Source organism: Corvus moneduloides, chromosome 4 (assembly GCF_009650955.1).
Source record: "Corvus moneduloides isolate bCorMon1 chromosome 4, bCorMon1.pri, whole genome shotgun sequence".
NCBI lineage: Eukaryota > Metazoa > Chordata > Aves > Passeriformes > Corvidae > Corvus > Corvus moneduloides.
In genome coordinates this window covers 10,040,078-10,061,569 of record NC_045479.1, presented here as the reverse complement: position 1 = coordinate 10,061,569, position 21,492 = coordinate 10,040,078, and the positions used below count along the sequence as shown (strand labels likewise).

Here is a 21,492-nt window from a genome sequence, read left to right as displayed (position 1 = left end):
TCACCTTTCCTGTTTCAGCAGGGCTGGATCCCAGATTCCAGTGGTTTTTCTGGATGAGTTCAGGCCCTGTAGTACCTCTTCCTTTTGGAGACAGGCTTCATGCATCTGCTTTCCTCTGAGGGGTTTCTTTGGTGGAAGAAGCACCCCCATCTCTCCCAAACACGTGAACACCTGTAGTTCACAGCACTGTTGCACCAGAGGGTACACAATTCCCTCAAAGACTCTATTTTCAGAGTCCTCACTTGTTGCCTCTATTGTTAGCCCTTACTGCCCTCTTGGTTGCTGCAAATTCCCATGTAGTGACTACGTTTAGCATGGATTAACACTTCCATGTTTGCAAATTCTGTTGGAGAAGAGGCTGAGATGTGAAGTTAGAAGTTCCCACACCAGCTGCTGCTTAAGTTTTTCAGGCCAGAGACTCACATTGTGGCTGTATTTAGGAGACAGGGCTTAAGAGGAGGATCTTGTGGAAGATGTTTTTGGCTGCAGATGGGTCCTTGTTGTTATGTGGCTTTCCCAAAGTCACTGCTCAGTTTGGGGTTTATATGATTTTTTCTGCATCACATGCCATGAACACGCACATCCTCCTGCTCTAAATATAGGCAAGGCTGTCCAAAGTACTCAAACTTCAGAGTGCCAAGTGATAATTGGCTTACTTAAGCCAGCTAAGGCATGTCACTATTTAACTGCTCTGGTTCTGAACTGGACATCAGTGTGGCTTTTCTCTTTGGAATAACACCGTTTTCAAAGTGAGGGTTTTGAAAGGAGACCACACATCTGCAGTGGAGGAGCTCTCTTGTTGCTTTTTGTTTGTCTCTACTTTTGCCCCATCTCCCATCTAAGCTGTGTAGTCAGGTCATCAAGTTCTGGGTCACCTCCAAACTGTAGCAGAGGAGAAACAAGGTTGCAAAAAGCTTAATTGAGTGGTCTCTGTGATTTATGGTGAAGTGAGTGTATTCTAATATGCTTGAGGGCATTTTCTCCATGCTGTCAAAGCAGTCAGGGTTAGAAAGTTGAAAAGGAGGAATTTTTATCTATTTCCTGCCTTTGTGCCAGTTTGTAATTCTAAATCTGGTCTTTGCCATATAGCATGAACACTTCGGGCCTTCCCCAGCTCTGTTTGATAAAGTGATTGCACTTTGGTAGTGCAATACATGAAATTCACAGGCAGTCTTCCTGGTGGCCTCATCACATCATTTCTTACAGCTGATAATGGATTTCTTACAGGGTATCCCATAATAATTCGTGGCATTTCGTGATATTTGGGCAGTGTGTATTTCCTGGGTGACTGCAGGTGTTTGTGAGGTGTCCAGTCCCATAAAGACACTGACAGGCAAACTGCCTCAGGAGAAAATACATCAATTCCTCCATACTATGGGAGACCCAGACTCCACAAGTGCAGAATACACATGAGTAAAAAGAACCTTATGGCTCATAAGCATTTGCTGTATTCTTTTACTCTTGTAAACTTCTGAGAGAGAAAGCAAGGAGGAGAATCCCTGTTTCTTTCTGAGCTTCTTGTTGGTCTGTGGGAAGATGAAAAAATAGATCAGGAATATTATATTATTACAATACAAAGCACTATTAAAATAGAGATGGAATATTGTTTCATACATTAAACATATTAGGAAAAAAATTGAGTCCATGAGTCTTTCAACACATTCCATAAGCTCAAGTTGTCTGCTGAGTGATCTTGCTGAGTTGCCATTGTTTATCTGGAATCAAATGCAACTCTCAAGCTTCTCAATGTGAATTATAATTCAGTTATTCCTGTGGGTTAAATTACCTTGTGCCTGATGCACCACAGAACATAATGAATGATTTCTGTGTGCTTTGCAGATGTCTGAAATAGAAATCTGTGTGCAGTAAGTAAGGCTGAGACTAATTAACGAAGGGCCAACTCGTAATTCCCTTAGTCAGCTTTGACTCACTGGGGCTCTGTGGAGTTCTCTGTGCAAAGGGGTTTCAGAATGTGGCCAAGAGACTTGAGAAAGTCTCTTGGCAGTGAGGGGAAGGTGGAGAGAGACATGCAGATTTTTTTCAGTTCCTCTCCTCAAAATATTGATACCCTCTCAAATCAAAAGGTTAAGAAACATAGAAATAATTATTTAAAATTCTGAAGTGCATATTCATGTTGGATAGATTCCACCCCAGGAGCAAAGCTAAACCCTTCCCCTCCTACCAGAGGTGGTCCCTTCAGGGACATGCTGGGGGGAGCTGGAAGGCTTCTGTGGATCTATAGGGAAGTTAAGAATTCCAGGCACTAACCTACTGAATCTCCTTCATTCTCTATTTGATTATATTTGCCTTAGTGGTATTTTTTCAGAATTAAGCAATTGAGAAAAAGAGTCCTGCTCAAAAATAGTTGGGGCTGTAGTTGATTTTCTTTGGAGAAAAGTTGTTACCTGCTTAAATAGGATTAAAAAATAACTCTTCCTCTGTGAGTCACCCAGCTCACTTGAATGTGGCTGTTACAGAGGGAGCACCATGTGCTTCCCTCATGAGTGTACAGCTTCATTCCATGCAGGAAACAGCAAATAGCAATAAAATGAAAGACAGGCATGCTCCTGGTAGGAAGTCAGCAAATTCATCATATTTATCAGGTGTGCATGGAAATGTTTTATTTTTAATTTTTTTAGGAAATGTTAAATCCATTTGTATCCAAACAACTGGCTTCTAAAGTTTGAGTGCATTGGTTTCACCTAAAAGTTGTAAGTGTGAGTAAGCTAATGGTACTATAGGACACTTAGCAGAATTTGGCATTTTTCTTCTCTGTGTTGGGTATTCTATTTTCACATAGGATGTCTGTCATCTTTGTAAGAGCCAGCATGATGGTAGAAAATAAATATTTTCAGTATCAGTAGGTTTTCATAGCATTTGAGTAGCTATTAAACTAAACAGGTCACTAAATGGACATTTTCAACTGTAAGGACTGGAAAACCTTGAAGACAGGTTATCAGATTAAATCTGGGGCATAAGTACACGTGTGCAAACATTTGGACTATTAAACCTTTATGCCTCTTTCTGAGGCTTCATTGTCTGGAGCTGCCATTCCTTGATTGAATCTCCGTGAGCACACACTATTCATTTAGCCATCCCACTTCCTCCTTTTACCCCAGCACCTAAATATTCCAATAAAAAAAGTGAAGAGAGCCTTGTGTGTGCTCTCCACCTAAAACACAGCTGCAGCTGAGAAAATACCCTTCTTTTTCATGTGTGCACTTTAATCACTCCAGCGAACTTCCCTCTCCTGCTTCTCCAGTGCAGTTATCCATAACCAAACTGGGATAGATTATAAATTCCAGGTTATATATTTAATTTACACACACACACACACACACACACACACATACCTGTGTAAAAGTGTTGGGTTTCTGTGTTAATGTGAGCATTTTTTTATTTGGTCGTCAGTGACATTCCTGGACAGAAAGCTGATGGCTTTTCCACAAGGGTTTTTTATTTGACTGATTGAATTAGATACGGGTGGAAGCTATTTGTATACATATTTCCCTTTAAGCTTATTTTTGCATTTTTTTCATTAAATTAATAAAATGAAATTATACTAATAACAGCATGAACATGACTATGTATTATTTTATTATTAATTTGAGGTGGGGAGGGAAGACTTATGCAGTGGCTAGACTTCAGAAAACTAAAAATACTTCAAAGATGAAATTAATTTAAGGGCAAGGACTATTATAGGTGTGCTTTGGGTCTTTTTCCCAGACAAGAGGGAGAAACACAGAATAATGGAATGCTGCTACTGACTTTAGCAGAGGCGTTAGATAGCACATACTCAGTTTAAAATCTGTAATTAAATTCTTTTGTTGGTATTCCTGTGGCAATTTGAGTTGCCATGATCAAAACAGGAAGAGACTGTGACAATGTGAGTGTGAAGAATCAAGTCTGATAATGGCTCTTATTTTTATGAAGTAATGGTTTGTTCCCACTCGTTATTTTTGATTTCAGTTTCATTAGAAGAGTTCATCCCTGGCTTTCTGTTGATGCAAAACTGCTTTCCAGGTTTCCAGGATCTGCTCAGAATCCTTCATCATGCTTTTCTTCCTTGACCACTTCCAGGAGAAGTGGAAAAATACTGCTGGGAGCCTAAATCAAAAGGGTCTGTGGGTTCCTTGTAAGTGTAATCCCATTTTGAAAGCAAGAGTTCTGGAAAATTGCAGAAAGATGGAGAAAGATCTCAAACTGACACACAGATGGATGTGAATTTAGTTTGCAGATTGTTTTTGCTGATTTTGTTCTGGTTCATATTTTGTCCACAAGTTCTCACCATCATTTGTTACCATTTCAGTGAGAATTAGTACTTTTTCCTGACTTTCCAGAAAATTGCTGGGTTGTTGTTTTTTCCCTTCACCAGAAGGTAAATGAGAGGCAATAAATTTAAGGCTCTGAAAAGTGTTTATGTGTAGAAGAGGAAAAGGAGGGAGGTTAGGGCTGTTTTTTGAAGGTGAATTTAGTGAGGTGAAGCTTGAACAGCCTTGGCAGCTCTGGAAATGGATGTCTCCTATCTTGCATTAGGAGTACACACAACAAGAGTGTAAATGTCATAGTCTTCCTTGGTTTTTTGAGGGACCACCTGCAGTGCTGTGCTGTTCGTCCAGTTTCCATGCTTTTTTGGTCTTTGGCCTTTTTGAGGCTGCCAACAAATGTGTTAATGGCTGTGGTTTTTGGTAATGTGGACACCTGTCCAGGACAAAATGAACTGTGATTAGTAATTAATGTCAAATTTGTTGAAGATGGAAGTTCCTGCTTTTCCTCCTTCATGTCAACAATTTATTTTTCCTTTCCATGGACTGCGCAACCTTATTGACTTCATCAGGGTTTTCTGGACATAACCAAGAGGGCTTCTGAGAATAAGATATCCTCAGGCCAGATGTAGTTTTAATTTCAGCTTTTAAAAGTGCCCTCAGAGGATAATCAAGGAAAATCTAAGAAGTTTTTGCTTCCTTGGCACTTCTCTACTTGTCTCCTTTCTACACAACTTTTCACCTAAGTGACCCAGTGTTTGTAATATGCAGGTCCATGAAAATGATTCTTCCACTGCCATAAACAGTGGTCTGCTTCCCTTGGTGGAAATAAGCGATTCCTAAGAAGAAAAACAAAATGCTACTAACAGGAACCTGCTAAAAATCTAGACAATTTAATAAGTGAGAGACTATTTTGCAAGATTCCAGAAATGCAAGAATTGTTTTGTTTGGAGATTGTTTTTGGGCTTTGATTTGACTATTATACTTGAATAAATATTTCTGTTTAGATTGCAAACAGAATGCAAACTTAGAATTAGTTGTGGGTGTTCTAGATAATACATACACTAAAAAATGAAACTTGGGGAGTTAATTTGCTGTGTATTTTCTTGTGCTTCTGCCTTGAAAATGGCTGTAAGATTTCTTAGTTTTGTACTAATCCTTGGTTTTAGTCAGGCTGAAAGTACCATGCAAAAAAAGAGGAAGACTGTGCATATTTTCTTGGTTCTCATCCCAGGCAATCAAGGAGGCAGAAGTGAATACAGAATTGTTAACCTAACTTTGTTAAAGATCAAAATTGACATGAATTTTTGCGTATTAGTGTAGAGTTTTTTCTTTTTTTCAGCTTTGAAATATTTTGGTCTCTCTTAAGCCATTCAGAATGTCAGTTTTAAAATCCAGTTGGTATTGTCATTCAGTGAAAATTGTGATTTAAGCATGTTTTGCTTTTTGGGTGCTTTAGAATTCCCCAGGTGCAGATTGCAAGCACGTTGAAGTTAAAATGCAAACATTTTCCAGAGCTGTAACTCATGTAGTATGTGTTTGGTGACTCTGAATTACTGGATATGGTTTGGGTTGGAGCAAAGCCTAGAAGCCGTGCTTGGGTTGTGCTACCACACTGCAACAGAGAGGAAAACAAGGAAGGGAGGAACAAAGATCTCACTGAATGCCCACCTTGTGATCTTTACTCATCTGTTTTCTTGAGAAGTATTTCAAAGTACGCATATCCTTGGTCATGCACGAGTGCTTCACAATGCAGAGCTGTAAAGGGGTGCAATATTAAAATACTGATAATTCATTTATTTGCATGCTGGATATACAGCTCACCGCAGTCACCAATCCTTATGGGTGATTTTGTCTTCCCAGATATCAACTGGGAATGTCATACAGAGGACTCATACAGGAATGTCATAAAGCAGGTTTCTGAGCATGTTGAAGATAACTTCTTGGTGTAGGTGGTTGAGTAGGAAAGGTACCCTCCTAGATTTGTTGTTTGAGAGGGACTTGTGGGCAAAGTGGTGGGTGGTGGTTGTGTCTTGGTCACCGTGACCTTGAAGGAGCTGAGTTTCAAAAGTTGGTGATAGAAGAGAAACTGTCAGCAAAAGTTTGATCCTGGATATGTGGAGAGCAGTAGGGGCTGGTTTGTAAAGTCTCTTGGGAATCTGCTTTTGGAGGTATTGGGGACTCTGAATGCTGGCCACCTTCTCAGAGCCTTCTCCTAAGAGCACAGGAGCAGGCAATTCCAAAGGGTTGGAAGTCAAGCAAAGCAGGGCAGAAGAGCAGCTTGGCTGAGCAGGGATCTTGTAGAACTTAGGCAGGAAAGGGGAGTATATGGGAGGACAGGTGTCACGAGAGGAGATTCTGTCCCCAAGGTAAGGAGAAAATTAGTGCAGCAAAAGCTCAATTGGAGTTCAAGCAGGCCAGCACTGGGAAGGACAATAAAAAGGACTTTTAAAAATATGTTCATAGCAAAAGGGGAATCAGAAATAGCATTGGGACATGGCTTGATGAAATTGGTCACCTCAAAAATAGCCATGTGGACAAAGCAGAGACATTTAATGTCCTTTTCACCTCTGCCTTCAACAACGATGGGCCCTGGGAAGTCTGGAGTTCTGTTGGGATACCATGACTGGGAGGATGATAAAACTTCAGTCCACCTTGATTTTGTTTGAGACTTGCTAATACAGCTGGATGTGCATAAATCATGGGGCGTGGTGGGATGCATTCCAGGATACTGAAAGACCTGGCAGATGTCATTGTGGGACCTCACTCCATTTATTTTTCAATGGTGTTGGGAGTCTGGAGAGGTTCCAGCAAACTGAAAGCTGGCAAGTGTTATCCCAGTTTTCAAGGACAAGAGGGAAGTCCCTGGTGATACAGACATGTCAGTCTCACTGCAGTGCCTGGTAAAATTATGGAGAAGGTTGTTTTGGGAGTTACTGAAAAACACTTGAGAGACAACACAGTCATTGGTTACAGCCAGCACAAGTTCATGGGGGAAATTCCTGCTTAAACAACTCAAATTTATCCATAGTTGACTAAGGAAAGTCAGAAAATGTGGGGTTTTTTGGATTTCAGCAAAGCTTTTGGTCCTGTCTGCATGGAATCCTTCTGGATAAACACTCAACAAGCCCATGGTGCACTGGGTGAGAAATGGGCACAAAGAGTTGGCAGTAAACAGGGTTACATCAGCCTGGCACTCAGTCACTGGGGGGACTCCAGGGCTCAACTTTACAGACAGTGCTCTCCAGTATTTTTTAAAATGATCTAGACTCAGAAATCGAATACACATTGAGTTAGTTTGACAGCAGTACTAGACTGGGGAGAGCTGTGAACTCCCCTGAGGGTACAGAGGCCTCACAGAGAGGTCTGGATAGACCAGAGAGCTGGGAAATCACCAACAGTATGAAAATTTACAGAAGCAAGTGCTTTATTCTCCCCCTGTTCTGGTTATACCTACACATTGTGGGACAAGAGGCTGGAGAGCAGCCCTACAGAAAGAGGTGTGGGGGTTTTGATGGCAAGTTCAAAGTGAGTCACCAGTGTGCCCTGGCAGCAAAAAGGGTCACCTGTGTCCTGGAGTGCACAGGGTGGAAGGAGGGGATTGTCCCACCCTGCTCTGCACTGCTGCAGCCCCACCTCGAGTTCGGGGGGCAGTTTTGGGTGTCTCAACAGAAGAATGACATCAGAACATGAGAGTGTGTCCAGAGGAGGGCAACCAAGGTGGAGCAAGGCCTGGAGGGCAAGGCTTGGGAGGAAGTGTCTGAGGTGTGGGGGTTTGTCCAGCTTGGAGAAGAGGAGCTTGAGGAGTGACCTACCGCAGTGGCAGCTTCCTCAAGGCAGGCAGAGCAGGAGGCTCTGATCTCCTCTCTCTGGTGGCCAGGGACCCAAGGAAAGGGAATGAACCTGCACCAGGGGGCATTCAGAGGGGACATGAGGAAATGGTTCTTCCCTGAGAGTGTGCTTGGTCACTGGAATGGGTTCCCCAGGGAGTGCCTGAGAGAGCTCCTGGATGACACCTTCAGTCACACAGTTTAGTTTCAGATGCCCCTGCGAGGATCATCCCGCCTGCTGATCTCCATGGGTCCCTTCCAACTTGATGTGTTCTGCGATTCCATATAAAAGTTGACCTTACTTTCTGATTTTATGTTCATAAATTCTTTCTCATCATCTAGAAATGCTTCATATGCTTGTAAGTTTTAGGAGTGATATACTTGTAGCCTCCCACTAGTCCTTGTTTTTTAAAATTTTAAGTTTTGGAAAGAAACAGAAGAAGAATAATACTGTGTTTTTCCCTATGATATACTGAAGGAATGGAGCTTAAACCATCCATTTATTCATGCAAATCACATTCAGGTACTGATTATCTCTCCCTTTTATTTACTGCCTGGCATATGCATATAAAAAGTGAACAGATTAGACAAAATCCTTTTTATTGCATCATTTGTCTTGACAAGCTCATCTGTATTAGTCCTATGAATAAATTATATATGCAACCTGTACTCTGACTCTTAATGAAAAGAACTCAACTCTGATCTCTTCTCCTTTTCCCTGTGTTAGGAAATAGTTCTGGTGGTGTTTTTTGGTGCTGAGTACCTGGTCCGGCTGTGGTCTGCAGGCTGCAGGAGTAAATATGTTGGCTTCCAGGGAAGAATCCGGTTTGCCAGGAAGCCAATATCCATCATTGGTAAGACTTAAACTCTTTTGCAACCCCACCTCTTTGTTGTAAATAAAAATTTCAACTTCTGCAGGGGCCTTACTGCAGTTGTGAGCTACACCTGCCCCTCAACATTTATCTGCTTTGTGATTTCTCTTCTTTTGGGTTGCTAGAACTGAACACTTAAAATATGGCTTAGAAAGGCAGGATTGTAAAGTGAAGAAATGAATAAATCTTGGGTAATTGAAGAAAATTGTTAAGATTTTGAACACAAAATCCTTCCTGGGGTACAAACAAATTCTTCGTCTGCCTCTAGAGCTGATCTAGTTTTGTGACCTAACCATGAGGCCTATAAGGTACCATTTTTACTCCTCATCATGTTCTTGATTTCTCTCTCAGTTGAGAAGTGCTTCTTAGGTGGGTATATTAGAGAAAATGATAGTCTCATTGAACTGTGGTTTCAAGTGGTTCTTTCTGCTGGTATTGTGCTTCTACCACAGTAAATATTCATGTTTGTATTGGAGCCCTTGGGGGAGACACAGTGGGTTTTGTTAAGAAAAGCTAAGAATGGCTACAGCTGGTTGTGCACTCACAGGTATCAGTACTTTATTTAACCTTTGAAATTCCCCTAAGAATATAATACACTGGAAATCAAGGTTTAATTTTCCATATCAAATGCAGATGGAACAGTGTCTGCACTGTTCAAAAAAGAAGCTAGATTTGGGAAATACCTTTGCTGTGAATGATTGAATCCTACTGACTCATCCTATCATTTTCGAATCAACATGAATAAAATACAGACACTAGAAAAAGAAATTAAAGGATTAAACCAGAATGAAAAACATAATGCATTCATTTTATTTCTTCATTAATACAAAAGTCTTTATTTTAAAATCAGAAAAAAAAAATCTAAAATTTCTTTGAGAGCAGGGATATTTCTTCTCTGGGTTTTTGTTCATAAAATTTGGATTAATTCTTACAAAGTTCCACTTGGGTAACAGTTTTGAATTTCCTTAAGTTCTTCCATTATCTTTCCTTTCCTTCCCTCTCTAGCTGTAAATAAAAATTACTTCGGTGCTTATTACCAGGCAGAGATTTAGTAGTCAAGCCTAATTACTACTTTCATTTATAAACTTTTAAAATATTACTGGATTCCATGCTGCATGAACTCATATGTTAGCATGCAACTTGAATAACTGGGAAAGGAGAGTGTTAAGATAGAACACATAATTTTTTGAATGGTCTTTTAGCATTTTACCTAAAATGGAAAGTGATCCAACTCCCCTACCTATTAAATCAAATCTTTAAATTACTTTTAAGTAGATTTTCTAAAGTTAGCCTAATATTTCTCTACTTTGCAGACAGATTGTAGATGATAACATGTATGTGAGAAAGGACAATAACAACCTGTCAGAAGACATTAATATTGAATTGATTCCGAGCTCAAGAATCCCTAGAAAAATCCCTTTGTTTCTCCATGCTTCTTCATTCCCTAGTTTCCAGAAGGAGCACGTTTAGTGTGTGGTGCTCATTTACCAAGGCAGCAGAAATAATGGTGAGACCTTTCTTAAAACACACCTTTAAGCTGAGACCCATTTACATGCTGTAAAATAGTACAGCAATAAAATACAAAAATAAAATACAAATATTCTTACTGCTTTAAATTTAAAATGAATTAATTGCTTTTAATAAAAAAGCTGAGAATTGAATACTAGAAAGTCAATTTATGGGAACATTAGAAACACATCAGCAATTTCCTCAAAAGAAAAAAAAAAAGCTGTACTCAGGTAAGATATGTGATAGGTGATATTTGGAATTATTATTTTTTTTTTAATTAACAAACTTCCTGACACTTTACTTTTTGAAAACTACCATAAATACCAGTGTAATGCTAGTCTAAACACTAATGCTTGTTAGAGTTAAAAAAGTCATGTAAACAAATATTGGCCCTTTTTCCTGAAGCTTTCCATGCCAGTGCCTGCTACAGTTTGAGTCTTGTGGAGACATTTCATGCAAAATGTTTAAACTGTTCCTGAAAAAGGCAACTCTGATGATTTCTTATGGAGAATCACTAGCAATTTCACACTTTGAAGCAGAAATTTAATGAGAAAATAGCTTTTTGTTTGTCACTGGAACTGAATTCCAATCTGATGAACAAGCCTCTGAAAAACTGGCAGCTTGTTTAGAGTTCAAACACCCTGCTAGAGGATGCTCTTCTTTTCCTCAGGGATTCAGTCTGCAGTGAGCCTGCACAATTCAAATTGCAGTTTCCTCTGAGCAGCAGTGCTGGGGCTGGAAGTGGAAAATCTGCTGGGTTTGGTTTTATAGTGCTCTTCCTGCATCTGCCCAGGGCACATGGAAAAGCCCAGGCTGAGGCAGAAGGAATGTTCTGGGACACACAGGCTCAGTAAGAAGACAGGAGGTGGATTCTGATGCAAAGGTCTGGGAGAGGAATGTTTGAAGAGTCTGACAAGCAAGCAGGAGCTTGAAGGAAAATCAGCAGGGGCTGGAAATATGTGGGATTAAAAGGTGGCAGTGAAAGGGCAGGATATGCTGATGACCTAGAATGTAAAATAGGGCTGTTTGGACCAGTAAACTGGGATTAATGAGGGAAGTCTAAGTGCTGGAAACTGGGATGAAAACTAGGAACAGAGGAGAAGCAGAGGTAGAAGAACAGATTTGGAGAAAAAGAAAAAAAAAAAAAAGAAATATCTCTACCATGAAGAACACATTCAGAAAAGTGAAAGTACAAATGAAAAAATGTCTCATTATCTGGTTGAAGCTCATTTTCTGAGCTCAGTCTTTTCCACCTTCAGTACCTGCCATCAGATGGATATGTGTATGTCTGACAATTTAGTAAAGACATGATGCATCATTTGCTAGGGGGCAAAGATCTGTGTTATGATGTGATGGGAAGAAAATCTACCCTAAATTCTGATGTTTACAGATATATGTTCACACATGATAAAGGAACAGCGTAAAAAATTGGAAAGTGAGGCATTCAAAAGCTAAGATTAATCCTAAATGGAAGCTCTTTCTGTTGCCTCATCCCTCCCTTTATTCATTTTCATTTTCATTTTCATACATGCACAATTATTGTAGTACAGTCTTTAAACTGAGTGAGTGCTTTCCTTTGGGGAGGAATCCAGCTTTTACAGCAAAAATCAGACTGATACTGGAAATTAATTCAACTCAGAGAGTGGAGGATACTGTTGGTTGTAGAACTTCTGCAATATTTGTTGCAGCAACTACATGGTTGTGAATGAGGCAGGAGAACGCTTAAAGGAGAGGAAAAAACAAGTTAACCTAGCTGAAGGAAACTGTTGTTGCTGCCCAGGTTGGATCCCATCCTGCCTCTTGCCCAGGCATCCCATGGAAAGTCAGTTAAATAAAGTTTTCACAAATGGGCCTCATTTTCTGGATGTCCGAAGGAAGACTTTGAAGTCGGGTTGCAGAGGTTCTGAGCCCTCACAGCTACAAGTGAAGTCAGCAGGGCTGGTGTTTGGAAGTGCTCTGAAGAATAAAGTACTGCCTGTTTCAAACTGGCAAAGGAGAGTTTACCAAAAGTTTTCCTCGTTCTGTCTCCATTTGCTACCCATTTATAATAGTATCCTTTATTTTTTGGTTAGAGTCTGAAAGGGAAGCATTTAGATGCTCTAGAGAGGTTTACCACAGAAATGCTGGTGAGGAAATTAAAAAAATATCTTCTCAGAATAATGTTACAGCAAGGTTCAATAATTAGAAGAAATGGACATGGTCACTGTACTGGGATGAGAGAAAATAAGGGATGCTGGCACTGTGAACTCAATCTGTCATTTGCATTGTATAAAGCTGGAACTGTGTAAACTGCAGAGTTGTGGAAACAAAAAAAAAAGAACTCTGGAAACAATTATTTTTTTGTACAAATAAAGACAGTATCACAAAGTAAACTAACAGTTCTGATTTTTTCTAGACAGCCTTTGTTCTGACAGTTCCCTTAACTTTGAAAGCTTGGCTTTACAGCTTTGATACAACTTTTAAACCAAGTGTATGTTTGTATGCATGATACTTGACTTCGTGGATTTCATTATTGAGTCAAGCAAACCCTTGTATTTCCTCTTACATGAGAAGCCTTGAGCCAAAATAAGGATTCATTTCTAGGGTGTACAAATGCCTTTGCATTTTTTGTGGCAAGCTGCCTGATCCGTCAGTCTCTTTGAAACTTCTGTTACTGAATTCATCCTGTAAGAAACTGTAGCCACTGAGGTTTTGATGTGAAACTCTTACACAGACTTAACATGCCCACCAAATTTCAGCTAACAATTTCTTTTTTTGAAGTGCTTTCCTTAGCCTGTATTTGTTGTGTTTTTCAGTGCTGACATCTAAAACCAAAAAATCAATACATTCTTTCTTCTTTTGATTGTTTGTTTGTTTGTTTGTTTTTAACAGATCTGATTGTGGTAGTAGCCTCAATTATTGTTCTGAGCATAGGATCTAATGGGCAGGTGTTTGCCACCTCGGCAATAAGGTATGTTCTCCTGTGGCTGCAGCTCTTCACTACCACAGAGGTTATTAGATGTATACCTGATTGCCTAATTCCCAATTTAGCTGCATGTCTGATTTTCCTAATGCAGGAAAAGTTACTCTACTGAAGCACTGGGCAGTGGAGGACTGGGTGCTTTTGTGCTTGGTCACTGATTGGGAAAGGAGTGCAGGAACAAATGAAAAATGGTGGGAATGCTGAAGCCAAGTGGAAAAAACGAAATGTTGTGTCCTATTTAAAACATCAAACAACTCTCTCTCTGAGACAAGAGAGTATTACAGAACGTGGGTTTATTTAAGAAGTAATCCAGACAGCACTTAACTCTGTGCTTTTTCAGTATGAGTAATTACTTTGTTTAAAGAGTAATTATGCTTTGGTGGATTTGTTTGGCACGAGTAACTCACACTGTACATGAACCAGAAACATTTGATGTCCATAGTGTTTGTTCAGCTTGCATCAAGTACTGCAGGCTTGTTTTGGGAGGTAAAGTGGGTAAACAGAAGAAAAGAATGATGAGCAGTAGGTGTACTTCCCACTGCTAACCTAACTTCCAAGATGTGCTGCATGTTCTGTCACAAGCCTCCGCTTCCCAGTGCAGTGGAATCACTGGGAAGTGGGAATGGCCAGTACTGTCTAAACTGTCCAGCTGTGTAGACAAACACTGGGGGGACCTACATGTGCAGTGTTTTTAAGATAACTCTTACCATAGAACATTCATCCTTTCCTGAGGGTAAAGACTCCACACAGGCAGCAGGAATGTGATTATTGGCTCATACAGGAAAAGAGGAAGGTGCATATGAAAATTCCAAAGGTTGGGGATTTTTAATTTAGCTAGAAGTGTAGGAAAGACTTCAATGAAAAGGCCCTCTGTGTGTTTGTATTTGAGCCTGGTGGGTTTTGGGCTCAGTGCAGCCTTTCCCAGTATTAAGCTCCAAAGTCCTACACTTCAGAACCTTAACCCACATCCCTGGAGTGTTATCATTGCTCCTCTGAAAAACCAGTAGGGTCAGGCAAGTCTGAATTAAAAAGCAAAACCTACATTCACAACAAAATTTTAAGGATTGCTAAAAAGAGCTAAAAATACTTCCAGTGAAAAATTTTCAGGTAGATGAATTCAGCATCCATCCTTTCCTGCTCTTCACTGGTTTGTTTCAGGGATAAGACAGTAAGATGACTATAGGCAAACAAAATTCATTGTCAAAAGGGCAAATGAAATGTTTCCATAGAATAAAATTGTGCTGAAGAACCATACTGATAACTGTTTTTCATTAGTTGAAATATTTGGAGCTTATGATTGATTCAGTTATTCTCCTAAAAACACATAGGACTCTATATATTTCTATATATTTTCTATAAATCAGATAGATTTCAATAACTCACACAACAAGGATTTCCGTAATGCCATGTTTGATTCATATTCTGCTTTTGGCAAATAGAGAAAAAAGTTTGCTCATATTTATGTTAGCAAAGTTTGAAGCATTGGTTTTCCTTGGAAAGGAGGCATTTGAGAATCAGAATCATATAAAATACACAAGTTTCCCCTGATTTTGTTTGGTTTTCCATTAAATAATTGTTTTCATAGCCAGTATTACTGAACAAATTTGACTGTAATGAAATGTGATCTAAACATAGAGATGCCTGAAGCCTGGGCAGGGCAGTACTATCACAGTTCTTTAACATGGCAGAGTGTTAGTGGATATAATCAATTGTGGGTGGATGAGGCAGTATTGTCCTCAAGCATTTTTACTGATTTATTGTGTTTATTTTCTTTCCTTACAGGGGGATCCGCTTTCTCCAGATCCTTCGGATGCTTCACGTTGACCGCCAGGGGGGCACCTGGAGACTCCTGGGGTCAGTGGTTTTCATCCATCGACAGGTACCTGGCCTTTAAACATCCCCTGCATTTTGGTGACTTCAGTAAATTCTCTCTGTGGGCTTCAGATCATACCCTGGTTTAAATGAACTGTTACATTGCAAGAGAAAGAAATGCTCTAAAAGTCCATCGTGTGTTTCTTTCTCCTTTTAAAATGGGAAACTATTCTTTGCTAGGGCGGTGGCTGACAGGGTATAAACACCAGTGTTTGGGTTTTTAATTAACTGTTGTACCCTTTGGTGTTATCCCTCAATGTCATTCATTAAATGCAGTTTTGTGGGCTGCCTTTCGTACGACAAATACTCTCCACTATCTCCACAGAAGATGTGTTCCTAACGTGGTTGTTCTGTGGAAAACCAAACACTGGTGGAAAAGCCTTGCTAGAAGAAGTCAATTATTTAAACAATTCTGTTTTGTTCTCCTTGAATACAGAGTTTTCTAATTTGTTCTTTAAATAAAAAATATGGACTATGTTATGATCCTTTGTAGGAAAAGTTATTTTTTCAAGGGTGTGCTCACAGAGGCAAACCTGGCTATATATAGTTTCATGTCTGCTAAAACTTTGAAACAATTTTTCTGTGTGAAAGCTCATTAAGCAGGAAGAGTTTAAAAGTTTTTCTGCAGACTTTGAAATGTTTCTAACTGAAGGCTTCTTTTTGAGTCTTCATGGAATCTTGTTATGATTAGCTTTATCAATATAACAGAAATTTATATCATTAGCCTTTAAATCTTGCATCTCATGCCACACTGTGGAGGGCTAATACTCCGCTGTCAATCTCCACATCACACTTGTAAGGGTGGTTAACTCATTCTTGTGAGTGTAGATGTGTTCTCCACATATTGACAAACAGTTACAGATTTCCACACAGACATCTTTTAATTTTGTATTCAGAAAACTGGTTTTCTGGGACAGAAAGTGGGATGCACTTAATCCAAGCAATTAATTTAATACCAAAAGTTAATTTTCTTCCTTTTGGTTTTTTTTCCCCCAGTACAGTAAGAACTTTTATGTCATGATGGCTGTGCAGAAGTGATGCACACCAAAGTGCTGTGGGATAAAGCCTCCTTTCATACTGTACAACAGGATGACTTTTAATGCTCCAAGTCTGTGTGGTCTTCATTTATTATGCTTGCTTTGCCTGGGTATCTTGCTAGGGCAGAGCTGATATCCAAATAACTTTCTCAACATTTGGTACCCTTACAGACAGAGCTGTTTGAGAACATTTTTTCCTGTGGGTGTTCAGAGTCTTAGTCAAGAATCAGGAAATACTATCTCCAAAATACAACACTTGAATCTTATGTGTCACAAGCATAAGTTCAATGATTTAAAAGGAAAAAAATAAAATCCTTGGAAAAGTGAATTTATGAGTAAACACACCTGAAGTTCTACTTATCCAAAGACGTGATTATGGTGATAAATAAAACTCCACAGATCCGTAGTACTTATCCAAGCAGATCACCCACTAATACATTAAGGAAAAAAGTACCAAGCACACAGTTCTGTATTGACATTGGACAAGTGCAGCTGAAACCCTAACACGGTACCAAACGGAAGGAAAAATGGAACCTTTATTCCTGTCCAGAGTCTGAAAGAAATATTTGTTTAAAAATAAGAAACCAAAACCAAAACAAAAACACCTCAGCTGCTTTTTCTTCACTGGCAGAGTACAAAGTCCTCATCTATTTTTTTTTTGTGTTTGATACTCTTTCAGAAAAAATGGGCCCCTAAACCCTTAAGCAATGTGAGAAAATAAATTCACATCTTGGTGCCCTGTGAAAATAGCAAGCACTTGTATCTCCATGGCCCCAGAAGTGCTTACTAAAGTTGTCACCAACGATTTCCATGTGTTTTGGAATTTACATATATCTCTATTAGCTCACTCATGCCTGGTTTGGCTGGGATGCTCTTCTATTTTCAGCAGGTTGAGCTTATATACCAGCATTTCTTGCCAAAGACAACAAAACATGAGTCAGTATCACATGTGGTGGTGGAAAGCCATGGAGAAGTCCTGCAGCTTACTGAAAAACTTAGTTAGCAACTCTAGCTGCAGCTTGTGAGCCTCTAGGTTGGTTTTACTCCTTCCTCACCTTGCTTTGTGAGGTCTTCTACTGCTCTTAGGACAGGAAGAATTCTTGTATTTTTTCCAAGTGCTGAACTTTGTACTGTGTGGTCCTTATTTCAGCTGAAAATGGAGATCTAGCTGAGTTTAAAAAATGTGCTGACTCAACTCTCTCAGGATTCAAATGCATCTTTGTGCATTTGTTGTTCTTGCTGTTTCCCCATGTGTGTGTGTGTATCTGAAAGTCCCTGCTGCAAAGAGCCACTTGTTTTAGGCAGCACTCTTTATTCTTAAGCTCTTACGTAATAAAACCCACATAAATGTGTCATTTTAAGGCCTGATGCCTGCAGAATGCTCTTTGCTTTATGATCATGTCTCTTGAAGCATGTGTTATTTTAAAAGCTTCTGACTCCTTAAATCCAGTAGGCATGAGATTGCTGCCATTATTCTTAATAATTAAATATGGTCTCTCTATATACATGGAACATGGATTGGTGACATTTAGAGTAAGTCCAAGGCAGTTGCATTTTCATCTGGCTTTTACTTGAAAAGAATTCTATCTTTAGATGAGCAGTACTGGAGCTGAGAGGTGCCAGTGGTGAAATAACCTCAGTAGTTCTGTTGATATTTCTGCCACTTTGAAAGGATTTCGTAAGACTGATATTTTCCTGCCTGCTTTCCAAACAGCCAGCACTTAAACAAGAATTATTCCAATTGTCATCCACAAATAGTCAATTGTGTATGTTAACACAAGGAGCTTTTCAAAGCAGGTCATATCTACAAGTACACAGTGCAGCATTGTCATGAGATAAAGATGAGAATATAAAGGTGACCAGCAGAGAAACTACTGAAACCCCAGGGCTTATTTCCTTTATCAGCTGCCTTGTTTAGCAAACAGGCCTGCAAAATGTTAAGGCTTAAATTAAAAGGCTTGTCCATGGGCAAGATGAAATATTATCAAAATTCATTATTTAGGTCATCATTAAACGATTAGAGGAAAAACACCCATTTTTCTTTGTGCCAAGATTACTTAAAGATTTCCTGAACCTAGATTTTAATCAGTGCTCTAGGAGAGTGAGGGATGTTTATAGTTCCTGCTGCTGAATGTTGGTCCTTGATACCAGGGCTACCTTTCCCCAGGAACCTCTTACAAGGAAAGAAAAAGAGAGAAAGAAAGACAGAAAGAAAGACAGACAGACAGAAAGACAGAAAGACAGAAAGAAAGAAAGAAAGAAAGAGAAAATCTGAAGTAAGTTTGATGATAAAATCGAACCTTCCCTTACAAACAGTTTAAGAAATGTGGGTAGAGTATTGCAGAAAATCTGTGAAAACCTGACATACTTTAAAAGTAAGGGCAATCCTTCCTATTCAGGTTTTAATTTTAAATGTATCATACGGCAGTGCTTTGATTCCTTATTGGCTGGGATCCAAGGAAAGAAAAATGACTGTCAAGAGCTTAAGGAAGATGCCAATCAAGACGTAGCACAACAATGTTTCATGTTAAAGATGGGCAAATATGTGCAAAGAAAATAAAGGAATAATGCATCTAAACTTTAAGTAATTAAAAGAAGCTGTTTTCCCTCATAACTAGTTATTGGATTTCCCGGGGGGGGCAGGTGGATGTCTCATTTAGCACTGCTTTTAAAAGCTTTATGTGTTTTTGCATTTGTGACACCATACATTTTTAAATGCACCAGCACTTTCTTTTTTCCTGAAGACTGTGAGAATCTAAGTCACAGCAGGTGACTTATCTAAGTATCTAAGTCATAGCAGGTCTGACACAACTTTCTTGCCCAAAAATCTTTAGAGGAAATGGTATATTCACAAGGACTGTACCATGCCCTCACAAAAGTCTGCCCCAGCCTTGTTTTTCAGGACCAAAACCCTGACATATTTTATCTTAAGATTTTATCTTAACATGAAACTGTTGAGACATCACTATTCAGTCTTGAGCAATCTAAACATCAGATACACAGGTTCATTACTCAGATATGGCCATAATCACAAGACATGCCTGTTATTTCTGTGTGCAGTTCAGCAAGGGCATTTCTAAAGCTGCTTTGCTATTTTAAAAATGTTTAGATAATTAATGTTTTGAGTAGACAGTTAAGTGGAATGATTCCCATTCCATAATTAGGAAAGATGTCCTACTCTACATTTAGCTGTCCCAAGGATCTTGGATAAATGATGGCTTTTTGACCTATTTAGCATGGTATGCATAAAACCTAAGTCAATGTTTTAGCTGTTTTACTGGAGGCAGATTTTGTACCTGTAATATAACATATTGATTTTTCTACTGTGGTGCAAAACCCCCCACATATATTTGCAATGTTTGACAATGATAGAATATATGTATATGATGAAAACCTTATATGCTTGTTTGCTTTCTCTTTTAAAAGGAACTCATAACCACGCTGTACATTGGATTCTTGGGATTAATTTTTTCATCCTACTTTGTTTATCTTGCCGAGAAGGATGCAGTTGATGAGGATGGAAAGACAGGTTTCTCCAACTATGCTGATGCTCTTTGGTGGGGTGTGGTAAGTCCTCACCAACAAAATGTGTGTGCCAACAGGGCATAAGGTTTTTTGTTCAAGCTGTGATATTTTTAGAAAAATCTGGCATTTCTTTCTTTGCAGAATATATTTCTGTAGGGAAGCTTGACAACCTCTTAGGAGGGATACAAGAAAGAATATAATAAATACAATTAAATTCTTGGGGTATTAAATTTTATTGTGAAAGCAGGTTAGCAAGTTCTTAGCAAAGGACACTGAATGTTTATAGATATGGAAAGTCCACATCTCAAAAAGAGTAGAAATTCCCTTCAAAACCTGTACCACTTCCTTTAAACTCTGCTTAGTTACCTGCGAAAGGTACATAACTTAAAAGGATACTATATGTGAAAGTTGGGTTAGTGACTCTGGTTTTTTGATCTTTTTGTGTAAAACTCACGCTCTCAGTAGTAATTCAGACCTTGATGCAAGTTACAGGTTCCTGTTTTTTGGTTTTTATCTTTAACTTAGATGCTGGATAAGCCTCTACTTCAGTGAAGTGCACAGAAATACAGACTATATTACATGTACCCTCAGTCATCACCCTTTAAGTGGTTCACTACAAAAATATTTTGAACACTAAATTCCTTTCACTATGTTGTCAAGTATTCATTTCATCTGCAGAGCATCACCTATGGCTGTGCTAAAAACAATACAAACCCAGAAGAATCTAGTGAAAAAAGGAAAATCCACGCAATGGCCAGATGGACCTGATGATCTAAGGTGCTGGGAAGCAATGAAACCATGAACCAACCCATAGAGCAATCACTTGTGAAAGTCCTCAATGGACGTGGGATAAAATTTTAAGAATATAAAACCTCATGGTTATAGGTGTGAGGCAACCTGTAGCTAATGGTGGGAAATAATGAGTGTCTCAGAAGCACAGATTGTGCTGCGTTTTAAAAGGAAAACAATCAGGGTGTAATTGGAAGATACCCTACGCCAGTTTTAAGAGAACAAACCAGGACTCTTATTGTCACTTATTCTTCCATTATTTGAGCAGTTCACCTCAAACACCAGTGGATCACTTGTAGCATCCAGTTCTATCCATGTATATTCATGCACAGCTTATTCCTGCATGTGATAAAAATTCCATGTGAACCCAGTGTACTTTTTCTACTTATTTTTATTTTTATTTCTATTTCTATTTCTATTTTCTCTAGTTTTCCAGAGCTTGCTTCATTAGTTCCATTGAGTATTTAGGTATGAATTACAAAATGCTTCTAAACACTGGAAGCTATGGCATTGATATGAGTAAAGAGTAACAAGATTAAGGTTAAAAAAGTCAGAGTGTGTTTATACAAGAGTATTTTGGACTTCAGGAATTTAAAAGGAGTCATAAAGACCAACAGAGAAGTTTAAAATGCACATTACCTTGTTGGGATAGATGACTTGGGATCTGTGTTTCCAAGTGTGTGGATGGGACATGCAAAGTGTTCAGTGGGTTTTGTTATTTTCCAAAACTTGACTTGCTCTGTGTAGCAGCAAGATAAAATCAGCTCCTCTTTCTCTGGCTGTGTGAGGAACACTGTTCAAATTGTTGTTTAAGCTTTTCAGGCATCTAGG

At 39.1% G+C, this 21,492-nt stretch overlaps 1 protein-coding gene across 3 annotated transcripts in view; it reads left to right on the top strand.

Moving 5' to 3' along the window:
- LOC116443092 (potassium voltage-gated channel subfamily KQT member 1-like) overlaps positions 1-21,492 on the top strand; it is a 429,428-nt gene that overhangs the window by 23,264 nt on the left and 384,672 nt on the right. For all 3 annotated transcript variants that reach the window (XM_032106956.1, XM_032106955.1, XM_032106957.1), the window contains exons 4-7: positions 8,823-8,949; positions 13,348-13,426; positions 15,221-15,317; positions 19,774-19,914. In XM_032106956.1, coding sequence (XP_031962847.1) covers positions 8,823-8,949; positions 13,348-13,426; positions 15,221-15,317; positions 19,774-19,914 — 444 coding nt within the window. The remainder of the gene's footprint in view (positions 1-8,822; positions 8,950-13,347; positions 13,427-15,220; positions 15,318-19,773; positions 19,915-21,492) is intronic.